The sequence below is a fragment of the Nicrophorus vespilloides genome, unplaced genomic scaffold (assembly GCF_001412225.1).
Source record: "Nicrophorus vespilloides isolate i.1.1-1 unplaced genomic scaffold, Nicve_v1.0, whole genome shotgun sequence".
Taxonomy (NCBI): domain Eukaryota; kingdom Metazoa; phylum Arthropoda; class Insecta; order Coleoptera; family Silphidae; genus Nicrophorus; species Nicrophorus vespilloides.
The window spans coordinates 1,719-14,737 of record NW_017097091.1 but is presented as its reverse complement, the minus strand read 5'-3'; the positions used below and the strand labels follow the sequence as shown (position 1 = coordinate 14,737).

The 13,019-nt window shown below is 30.3% G+C and overlaps 1 protein-coding gene across 4 annotated transcripts in view; it reads right to left on the bottom strand.

Annotated features, from left to right (window-relative positions):
• Positions 1-11,584, bottom strand: part of LOC108558882 (calcitonin gene-related peptide type 1 receptor) — a gene marked incomplete at its 5' end in the record, with an annotated part of 38,997 nt that extends 27,413 nt beyond the window's left edge. For all 4 annotated transcript variants that reach the window (XM_017915933.1, XM_017915934.1, XM_017915931.1 and 1 more), the window contains 3 exon segments: positions 7,119-7,210; positions 7,601-7,707; positions 11,474-11,584. In XM_017915933.1, the coding sequence (XP_017771422.1) occupies positions 7,119-7,210; positions 7,601-7,707; positions 11,474-11,584 (310 nt within the window).
• Between the last annotated feature and the right edge of the window lie 1,435 nt (positions 11,585-13,019).

Below are 13,019 nucleotides of genomic sequence, written 5' to 3'. Positions count from 1 at the left end.
ATATTTTATTCAACATTTTTTCATTTCAAATATTGTTAAATATACAAATATAACTTGTTTGCAATTTAGACACACGTTTCAAGTCAATTTTCGGTGACTTTAAGAGATCAAGCTGTAGCTTCAAAAGGAACAATTCATTCTGTATGGACGAAGCAATTCATCTTTTTGAAGAAAATCGGATTTACTTATTTATTCAATGAATGGAGGAAGTGGTTTTTTTTTATAAACGTTCGGTTTCTGTTCAGCAAAAGAAAATCGGAAAAGTGTGTTTGGCTTTGGCCCTGAGAGTTTGAAAAACTTTCTTCTTTTGCTGAACAGAAACCGCACGTTTATAAAAAAAAAAACCACTTCCTTCATTCATTGAATAAATAAGTAAATCCGATTTTCTTCAAGAAGATGAATTGCTTCGTCCATCCCGAATGAATTGTTCCTTTTGAACGTATAGCTTGATCTCTTAAAGTCAACGAAAATTATATTTGTATATTTAACAATATTTGAAATGAAAAAATGTTGAATAAAATATTGGAATTAAGAAACTTTATAATTTTTATTAATTTTCATCAACATTTTTTATGAAATCTACTCTCAAGTGTACTCAAACTTATAGTTTCTTTACATATTTAATAAAATTAAGAAAGTTTTTCAAACTCTCAGGGCAAAAGCCAAACACACTTTTCCGATTTTCTTTTGCTGAACAGAAACCGCACGTTTATAAAAAAAAAACCACTTCCTCCATTCATTGAATAAATAAGTAAATCCGATTTTCTTCAAAAAGATGAATTGCTTCGTCCATACAGAATGAATTGTTCCTTTTGAACCTACAGTTTGATCTCGTAAAGTCACCGAAAATTGACTTGAAACGTGTGCATGTGCACAGAATCGATCGTAAAACCGTGAGCCTTCCATTTTCCACAACAAAGAGCGTTCAACTTTATACATCCGAAAAATAAATAACAAAAGACAAGATGCGAAGAAATAATATTGTGGATAAGCTCTTAACAGCTAAAAAGTAAAAAGAGAGGGAAAAAAAAATGTATATGAGAGATTGCTTGAAATTCTCAACCAACTGCATTAAGTTCAATTAGTTTATCGTTGTTGGGGTTTAATTAGTGGAGGGCGGCTTTGTTTCGCCCACTTGGAGAAAGCGTACATTCTCGTAGGGTTGAAGGTGAGAGAGGATGCTTTTAAGAGCGGAGCATCTCTCCGCCACCTCCAACTCCTTCCATCCATCTATTCATCCATCCACTCCTCATCTACGTACATTTCAATTTCTCATCTTCTCGGATTCCTCGAGGGGGTCACTTTGATGTTAGCGCCGCAAATTAGCGGCCACCGAAATGGCATCGGCGAAAACAACGTTTGATGTCCGATGCTTCGCTTAAATAAATCAGATGACGGATGTGCGCTGCAGATATCATACATATTTGATTAATATATGCATTACGGATAACGTTGTCCAAGCGATTTATCCGGTACTTCTCGAGGTCACGTATGGATCATACATTATTAAAACATTGGTATCATAGCTCAAGAAACGCTTATAATTCTACAGCCACAGCATCAAAGATGAACATCTAACATCTATTACAGTAATATATGGACTTCTTACCATAACTGAAGAAATAATATGTTTGAGTATTCTAATGCTACTTTCAAATAACTCATATAAAAGCGTAATTTATGAATAGTCCTCTTTGGGGGATTCTAAAGGTTATGTATTATTATCTTTTACTCTTATACTAACAATAATTTGCAAGAAAAACCTTTTTGTATTAAGTTTATCAATTGATTATTTCCATGTAAATTTTCAATTATCTAAAATTACAAAATAACATAGAAATACAAAAGACATTTACGACATTACGCAATTCTGAATTTTTATTGACTGGAATATTTACAGCTAATTGACAGTTGCAAATTGGTATCCAAGGAACTCCAGCTCGCTCGTAGCATTTCGTAATGCAATTTGACAGCCTTCTAAATTTATTTCCTCTCGCATTGTAGCAAAAAAAAGAAAGAAAGGAAACGGAAATACGTTTCCTTAGAGACATGGCTTTATAATAGCTACATAAAACAAGTATATATACATTTTATCCCAGTTATATAAGAATAAACTTTTTTGTTAGTCTAAATAAAATATAATAAAATTAAAATTAAATAAATAAAATTATAATATTTTGCACATTAATTGACTGTAGGTCTTTCTGCCCATTAATTAATATTGATGTTATTATGAAATAGGTAAAAAATAATATATTAGAAAAAAAAACTAAAATTTAAAAGGTTTTATAATAAAGTGTTGAAATTTGGTAATTTATGGCCTTATTGATAAGGCCATAATTTTGTCTGTATTTTTCAATACAAATAATTTTAAAAATTTTCAAATATTTAATATAATTTAATGAATAAAAGTCTGTTTTTTTTAAGTTTTTTATTACTACGTTTTATTAATTATTTCCTTAATTTCATTCATCATTTTTCTGATAAATAAAGACTAATTATATAATGTACACTAGTTGTGAATTATTTTATATTATAGATATTAATAATTAGATGATTTTGTTGTAAAATGAATCAATTTTATTACATAATTTCATGAAATAAAACAATTAAATATTAAAAATTAACGCAATTTTCAATTTTAAATTGATTAGTGCTGTTTTCTTGCATATGTATCGCACGTGTTTCTAATCGCTGATGTGTTCAATTAAAACTGAGATGTTTTAATTATAAAAAAAATGTAAAGATTTAAAACATTAAAAATATTCTAAAAAATCTTGTTTTCTTTAAATATTTGGAAAGACTGCAACCATTAGACTTTTCTGTTATGAAATAAATTATTATATTACGAAACTTGTTTAAAGTAGATGAACTGCAATTAATGTCTAAATTGCAAAAAAAAAGAAGAAGAAAGTAAAGGCTAATTTGAAAGGTGTTTAGAGCATCATTTCCATACTCCCGACAACTTCTCAAACAACATTAGCTTCAGTCCCTTTTTCTCTTTATCTTTCTCCTTCAGAAAGGTACGAGACGAGCGTTTAATTTCTTAAACGAGACAAGACTTTGGTAATCACCTACAAACTTTACATTTCCCTCAATTCCTCCACTAAAGCCAAAAAAAATCATCACTGAGACATTTATGTGCGATATAAATAACCTTTATGGAACCGAAGACAAAGATCATGAGGAACATTTAATATCGGAAGATCGTAAACATGATTATTACTCGAACTGCCTGCACAGAAAACAAAAAAAACCATATCCATTTTTTTTTCATATACGAATTTTCTCATATTCCTCCTCCAACCTCTCAATAAAATCCCTTTGGTTATCCCCGTTTTATATGGTCTATCGATTTACGACGTGCATGAATCTCAATAAGTCGACTTCACGTTCATTTCCTATGCATTATTATTGCTTTCTTTTGTGATTAAACGCTTACATAAATATAAATGAAAACAAATTCATATTATAAATATAATAAATTTTTATTATAATTTATTTTTAAATCATAATAGAAATTTCCATATACTTTTCTATGTAGTTTATTTATTTACAAATTAATGGAGGCTACAATATGGAAATGTAAATGGAAATTAGCTTTTCATTATTGCACGCGACCTTTAATACTGCAATAATAAAATACACAAGTAATTTGTTACTTACTTGATGACTTTATTCCCATTTGCAAATGAAACGAAATGTGTTTTTCAACTCAAAACTAACTTGTAAACAAATTACATAATTCAATACTAATTAATTTATTCAGAATGTTGATTAAAGTTAATGTATATACTTTTTGTAAAAGCTATGATAAATGTACTTAAAATATTACATAATTTAAAAAAGTATGTTTATTTTCAATAAGTGTTATTTAGATTATGCGAAAAAAAAAGTTATGAGTGTACGAAGTTTGTGAGCATTACAATGCACATAACACAAAGGTACATTATGTTCCTGAAAGAAGGTGTAAACATCGTTGGAAAGATGGCGAAGTAGAGAAAGTTTGAAAGCAGATATAAATGGAGTGAAAGATGAAAAAAAAAGAAGTCACGGCTGTTCATTGTGTTGGAACGAGAAGGAAGGTTGAAAGCGGTGACGGAGGAAAGGTTAGTCGCAGTCGATTTGTACGAGAGACAAGGGGATAATTGCCCTCGAAGCCACCCTGAATAACTTTGTGCACAGGTGCTTCGCCAGATGGAACGTGGATTGAATCAAACACCCTCAACCATAATTAAACATAATATTTTGATCGTAACTTGGGATAAGATGGAATTAAGAAAATTACAATTTTATTGTGCAAAATAAAAAGAAGGGACAAATTGTCTATTATCTCGTGCAGACAGAAAGCTTCAGAGGAATGTAATTAAATATTAAAAGGGTTACGAGAACATCAAACAAACGTGGAAAATGACAGCGATTTTCTCTTTTTTTACATAGTCTATACGTTTTAATAAAACCATTTACGCGTTTCATCCGAGAGATTATAATTATAGAACATTTCCAGACGAAGGAAAAAAATATGGTATAACTGCATGTTGTTTCATTACGTAAGTTTTTCTATAAACGTAATTTCATCCCTTTGTTCGTAACATAATTGGAAATAAGATAATATTATTTTTTCGCTCCAAACTTAGTCTAACTAATTACTAAAAATAAAAATTGTAAAGATTTTTTAATGAAATTTTTTTTATTTTCTTCAAGAAATTAAGTAAAATTATAATAAATTAATCAATTTAATATTTTTTTAAAATTTAATCAATCAATTTTTGTATTATTCAATATATTTTTGTGTATTTCATATGAAAAAAACTAAACATTTATACTAATTGATTCAATTTGTTTACATCAGTTTTGATGAAACCAGAATAAACACAGTGTAGAAGTTCTGCAAGATGATTGCGTCCTTTTCCCTTGTGACATTTAATAAAACGTTTTGCGCGAAATATATTATGCAGAAATGGAAAATACATTCTCGAAAGGAATATTCTAGGGGTTGAAAAAGTTTCAAAGCGAGTTTAAATGCGTTACAAAGCCGGAGGAGCTCGACGGAAAAAGGAAATGTATTGTATTTATTATTGCAGCAGCAGCAGAAAAGTAAATTTACCTCTTTTCTTTACTCCATATAAATATATATTAAAAGACAAAAAAAAATAGATTTTGCTTCAATAAATCATCTAGTTTTCATTGCATCAATGCGTTTCATAACCAAAATCGAACATTTAAAGTTTACAAAACTGTATTTGTTCAACTTTATATTTATTAAAGCTTTCTGCATTCTTCTGTTGCCGTACGTGCATAAAACTTTGAATTCCCACTGTGCGGGTATAAAAAAGTCTAGACTAGCCATATTTACGTTTATGACCGCTTTTTATTACTCCGTGCATTCAGATATGAAGTTCGTTCACCAAAATTTAATTTCGCTAATAGAATTATTGCAATCAATAGAAGCATACATATATTTTCATTACATGATGTACAACATATTTTTTTTTAAATATATATAGTGGTTGTCTTCATTCTATTTCGGATGACCCGATTTGAGAGATGCATCGTAAAACATGTTCATTGCATTTAGTATGCAAATTTATGGGTTTTCGTTCCGGTATAAACGGTTCCATCCTTTCATGTAGCTTACCTCTAGGTACGGAATATTTCATATTATAACAGTTTGCTTGTATTTATTGTTGCTTGATTAAAACATGACTAGAAGCAATGTTTGTAATCATGCGAATTGGACCAAGCATGAGTATTGTTTTATGTAATAAGTTCATATGTTAATTGTGGAAAAAATAGTACAAATATAATGAATTATATAATTATGATGTGTTTTCTTTAGAACTAAATTAAAGCTAGAGCTAAAGATGATTTATGAATGGTTTAATATACACTCGGTCCTCTTTTTATGCGGTTTTTATTTCAAGAAGCATTTTTTTTTTAAATAACTATTTTATGAAATTTTCACACGTTTTGACACTCTCATATAGCGACGATAATTCTAAAGAAAAAATGTGAAGAAAGATTAACTTTCATAAAAATTTTCTACATTTTTTTTTGTAAAATTTTTCCGTATAAATTTGGAAGGAATACGTTAAGATTATATAGTAAGACTAATTATTTTTCTGAAATTTAATAAACCCTTTTTTATGCGATTTTCGGTATATTGTAACTCATTGATTTAGTTTCATGCGGTTTTAAAAAATTATGGAACATATCCTTTATTTTTATACGTGTGTCTAGTCCTTTTATGTGCGATTTATTTTTATGCGTTTTCCTGTGGAACGTATCTACCGCATAAAAAGAAAACACAAAACTAAGTAACAAGTATAGAAATATGTTGAAAATGGATTTTAATGTGTAAACTATTCTTTTGTAAATTAATTTAGCTAATTTTATGTTACTTTTTGTACAATATGGATTATTTAATTCTAGATTTAACATTTATGAATGCTTTGACACAGTTGAAAACAGTTTCACAAAGCTATGTAAAATCTATAGAAATGCACTGAAACCTCATATTAAGTTTACATATAAATTAATGTTTTGAAATAAATACATTTTAAATGAAATAATAGTGCACATAAAAATATTTTAAAATTATTAATTAATATTATGGATGCGCCGGGTTTTCTAATTTTATTAAGAAAACAGCTGTAACTAAAATTTTTATTACTTTATATTAATGTAGATCTTTAGATTATTTAAATATTATAAATAATTAGTGATACAAATTTTAACAAAATCTAAAATGCAATAAAAATTGTCTTTATTCAATTTAATACTATGAAATTGATTATGAAAATCAATTAAAAATGATGTGTTTTTTTTTTCAAGATTGAGTTTGTTCCACGTGCGAGTTTCGCTAGTGAATTTACGTTAAAAGCTGCTCGAGCTTAATTCAAAGTAATTTCTTTCTTCGTCAGTGTTCCGGAGAAAATAGTGAAGAGATCAAAGGCACCAAAAGCGGAAAGGTGATACAAGAAGAGTGAGAGAGAGAGGTAGCGACAGGCTAATAGCTTTTTAATGGACACGTGGCTAGGAATGTTCAAGGCTTCTCGTGGCATTATTATTTATTAGTAAGAGCGAAGGGGGTGGTAAATGGGATGAAGACTGCTTACTTGAAGTATGTGAGTATGCCGAGGGAGCTGAGCAGGGCGACGAGGGAGATGCTGTATCCAACTATGTAGAGGGTGACTATCATCTGACGGAACTGAAACAAATGAACTCTAATTAAAACAATTAACAATCGCCGTCTGCAGCGAGATCCTCCTGTATTCCGACCGCTCTCTCAATGCACAGATTAATAGCTAAACATAACAGAAGCGCTCCAATTAATTACCACCGATTTAATTACAACTGTTTGTCTTATTTTATTTATTATTATTTTTTTAGCTCGGTTCGGATTACAGAAGTTTTACTAGTTTTCTGGTATTCTAAGAAAACCTCTCGCATCTCGGGTGCTGTTTGCACAACTAAAAGCCGCCCCCATATTGGAAAAAGGTGGATGAAAGGAGGAGTGGAGGTGTCGTGGTAAGACAAAGATCTCGTTTTCGGATAGATGGAGAGGAGAAGAGAGATAGGAAGAGAATTCGTTGCTTACCCATAAATCCTCCTTGTTGATACAAGTGGTGTAATTCGACCATGTCTTGTTATACTCCTCGTGGAAAAACCACTCTCCTGTCTCTTCACATATCTTGTATGCTTTTCCTGTAAAAAGGAAAATAAAACTATTTCAGACAAAAACTCACAAGCACAATGGATACATCCTTAGAGGATACACAACGCTTAATTAGTTATACTTCATCTATACTTTAGTAAAAAAGTTAAAAAAAATACATTTTACAAAATTGTTATAATTCTATTTTTTTTTCTATTAATTAATTAAAATATAATAGTAATAATAATCAAATCCATATTGTTATTTTCGACAGTTAATAATAAGGTTTGGAAAGTAATATTTCATGATCATGTTTGTGGTAGTATTATAATTGAAAAGTTTGTGCCAGATAAATTGGAGTGTCGAAACACTATATCCCGTAATTAAAGTTAATTTACAGCTGTGCGGTTCTGCTTCATAGTAAGTAGAATTAAACCCAGCATTATTAAGTTAATGATATTACCCTTGAGGAAAGAAGGGTTAAACTACAAAAATAAATAAAAATTGGCTATAGAACAAAGAAAATCTGCGAAAAATACCATTATTGTCAATAGATTTAAGAATTTGTTAAATAATTGTAAACATATTAATTTTTTTTTCATTAAATTAGAATTTTTTTGCAATTTTTGCTTTTTTTGTAATTAAGTTAACTTAATATACAAGTTTTGATATATTCAGCGTTATATAATCATAGGTAACTATGGAGATTATTGACATTTATATAAATATCTCTAAGAAATTCTCATTTTCAAAAGTAAAAGTTAAAATTAAAATTGAAAATTGCAGTTTTAGGAGTGTAAAGCTATCACTTTGTGAGAGTATGCAAGGTTAAAGGGAATGTATACGTCATGGCCTAGGCTTCAAAACTTTGAGTAGGGTCTAAAGCGGCAATATTTAAAATTTACAAGCGAGCATCAGACAACTCCTACATTTCCTGTCATATGAAAATTACTTTACTGCTCACTCAACCCCTGTTTTAATGAATTCTTTATATCTGCACATCTCCCATTAAACTTGTATAATTATACTAAGAAACATCTTTTAAACTTAACCAACTGCAGTAGTAATTACAGTAAAAAAAAGTAATCAGTATTAAGAAACACGTTTTATATTTAATACTCAAATTTCAATAACAAAGAAAATCAATAATATTATTTGAAATAATTTCTGAAAATCGTGAAGTTAATTGTTTTGTAAATAAACGAATGATCAATTCTATAGACCACGAATCGCTGTTCTGATAAATCGAAAGCACGATTTTGGTAGACCCATAGGGAGTAATATTGAATTTATATCTCTCTCACATAAAATGAGTAATGTTCTCGTGGGTCCCCAAAGACCTTTCATCATGGTCAGGTTTAGTACCAATGGGAACCGCAAATGGCCCAATGAATTCTACTACCCCAAATGTACCTCTTTTATAAGTTTAATGTAGTAATAGAGAAGATTATAACAGTTATTGACAATTTCACCTTCAACCTTAATCAAATTTACGTCAAAAACAAAAAAAATATAATAATGATATCCATTTCTTTATAACAAATTAAGTTTGGAATAAGATAATAATTAACTATAGGAAAAGTATCATAGATTTCAATGACCTTTACATCCTCTTCCTCTCAAATGCAAACCTCATCTCCAATATCCAATTGTTTTTTCTTCTCCTATTACTAATAGGAAATTTGCATCGTTATACACAAATTTTCTTTTCTTTCTCCCTCATTTTCCTTTAAATTTGATTCTCGATGACGTGATTTGTGTACTGCCCTGATATAATGAACAAAAGCTTTTCCGAAGACCGGAAATTTCATCCCTCTCCCTTCTTTATCATCTTCCCACCACGCTTACGTTTTTCCGGTCTTTCCCTCTTTCTTTCTCTCACATATTTTTTCCGTTATTTTGATATTGGTATACAATTTATCATCGTCGTTCAATGGACAGAGTATTTTTTTTGTTTGTTTGTTGTTTCGTTCGAACGAAATTCCCCCCTCTCAATACAGATTGGAAACTGTATTATGTTTTCCATGGAATCGCGTACGCCCACAGAAGCGTAATTTAATTTCCATTGAAAACGGCCAGGCCTGATTTCGAAACTACACAAAAAAGTATATATATAAACAAACGCAACAAAGTTAATGAAGAGATTTTTTATGCCCATAAATGAATCATAATAAAATTATATAAATAAATTGCTTCAATTTTTTTTTTTTGGATCAATATTACAAAATATTGATTGTAATTTAATTATTAATAAAAACTTCTTCTCTAATGGATTGTGCATTAGCTTTGGAATTAAGGATTCTTCGCTTTTAAAGTTCGCTAATTTTTAACTTTTAACTAACACTGAAAGTTTCCTTTCGTCTTCTTGGACTAACGTTATTATTATGTAATGGATTGACGGGGGATGATGTAGTGTTGCGGTGTGCAGGTGCGAATTATCATGGACTATATTTTCAACGTGTCCTTAATAAATTCTTTGAAACCAAGGTGGAAAAATCCACTCGAGATGATTACATATTAATATTGCACCGCACTGGAAGGATGCATGGGAATCGCAAGAAACGAAATTGAATTTCCTCATCTTTCCTTCATTCCGTCATGAATATATTAGTACACCATTACCTCCAGTTTTCCTTCTCTTATTGCCTTCGTGCAGTAATAGGATATGAAAGAAAACCCAATCCCAAACCTCATCGATCCCAAACCCAAATGTCTTTCGTTATATTCGTACACATACGTCGAAAATAAATTGACTCGGATTAAATTCAGGGTCGTTCAGGTCAAAACCCCAATTCCTCAACTATTTTATTGTCCTTTCAAAATTGTTTCGCTATTTCCATGGCGACTGAACGAACTGAAGTGCCGATATTTTCTGTTTACGCCAGAAATCATATTTTTATGAAACGGGAAATGGAATAGTATTATGTAAACTCCTTCTGAAATGCAAATCTAAGTGCGACGGTTGTTGCCGCATTTCCACCGCTTTTATTGTTTATATTTGCTTGCTTTCACCGAACTCACCGTAACATTCCGTGGAAACGAGCTTTTATGTAAAAATCGTTTCCTTTATTGCATATTTTATAGTAAATAATAAGTTTACCAAACTGATCTTATACAAATAAAATTGTATCTTCTACAATAATTTTCTAAAAATAATTATAAACAATTAATGTTCAATATTGGAAGCTTATTACAAGAAAATGGGAAATACTATAAATCTAGTAATAAGTTCATTAGAAAGGTCATAATTTTTTCTATAAAATGCAAATTTGCTAATCTAATTAGTGTATCAATTAATTACATTAAACGTGAATATAAAAATGTGATTTTCAAATATTAAACTTTTTTTAAACTATAAAAATAATAATTTTGTATTGATTTAAAAAAAAAATATGATAATGTAAAGTTGCAAAATATGTAGAAGTCAATCTTGCAAAGTGTTTTCATTAAGTAGAGAACAATTATTGGGAGCATTAGCGTGTTAGGTTGTAAAATACGCGGAGGCAGTAAAAGCTTAATGCAAAATTGATAGGAGCAAATGGATCGTAAAGTGTCGTTGCTGCTGCTATCCCACCGCCTTCATCTTGTCAAAGGATCCATAGTAATTAGAGCAATTTAACGTGAAGAATAGTACAGGTGCGAACACCTCAAGTATCCGAATCCTGGTGCGAATGTGACTGCTGCTTGCACGCTCTGCTTTTTCCTAATTAAGCTCCAATTAGCACCCTCCAATTAACTTCATCCGTGTCAACTGACAATAATTATTGCAACATCTTTGGCAACGTGTTATAACTGGATAAGTAAAAAAATACTCACTGCTAGGATCGAAGCCGATTATGAATTCTGGACACGGTGCACTCGCAGCTTCACCAGCAGCTGTATCCGGCCAGCAGACCCATCCGTCGAAAAGTCCTGGACAGAATAGTCCTGCAACAGAGAGAAAAATAAGCAAACTTATATATAAAATGTAACTATGAAAGGGGATTGTAGCTTTTTTTTGATGACACGAAAAACTGGCTTTAACTCCGACCCAATCACCTTGACTTGACATATATATAAAAAAAAATGATGATGCTTGTATTTGCTGAGTAAATAATAACGGAGAGAACACATAAAGAGAAATACATAATAATATATACTGAGTTTCGTAATAATTATTAAGGATTGGGAGTTTTTAATAAGCGCGAGTCCTAATTAAAACTGAGAAGAAAGGAGCAGACGGTCAATATATATATTATTTTTTTCTTCCTTTCCCTCCCAACTTTCATTCATTTTCGCTTCTCCGAAATGGCTGCTGCTACAATATTAAATATTTTTTATACTGAATGGCTCCGAACAAAAGTGCTGGAAGTGGTAGAAATCAAAAGATCAAAGACTTAGGAGCCGAATCTCGCAAAACCCGCCCACGCAATTTCCAGCTTTTATACGTGTTTATTCAGCTTCAAATACCCTTTTTCTCTCTATGAATAACAAATAAATAATTACTTATGCACAAAAGGTTTCTGAATTCAAAAATATATCTTTAACAACTTTAACAAGTACTAAAATTGAAAGTAAATATTTATTGACACTTTAATTTCTTCATTCATATTTCTTCTTTATTAGTTTTAATACTGTCCTTTTTTGTAGAAAAATAGTTTTCTTATAATTTAATTTATTTGTGAGTAGTTTTTGTAATTATTAAAATATTGAAATAAACATGGATTATGAAAATTTTCAGTTGAATGTGAAATTGTTTCAAAGATTCAAAATATTAATTAATTGTCGAAAATATACTTGATTTTTTATTAAACACCTGCAATAAGAAACACCTGCGTTTATTTGAACACCTGCGTTTATATTGAACACCTGCAATAAGAAACACCTGCATCATCATATGCAATAAGATACACCTGCGTTTAATTGAACACCTGCGTTTATATTGAACACCTGCAATAAGAAACACCTGCATCATCATATGCAATAAGATACACCTGCGTTTAATTGAACACCTGCGTTTATATTGAACACCTGCATCATCATATAAAGATCACTGCTTATTGAACACCTGCTTTAATAATAAACACCTGCGTTTATATTGAACACCTGCATCATCATATGCAATAAGATACACCTGCGTATTAATTAATTGTCGAAAATATACTTGATTTTTTATTAAACACCTGCAATAAGAAACACCTGCGTTTATTTGAACACCTGCGTTTATATTGAACACCTGCATCATCATATGCAATAAGAACACCTGCGTTTAATTGAACACCTGCGTTTATATTGAACACCTGCATAATATGCAATAAGAACACCTGCGTTTTATATTGAACACCTGCATTTTATTAAGAACACCTGCGTTTATATTGAACAC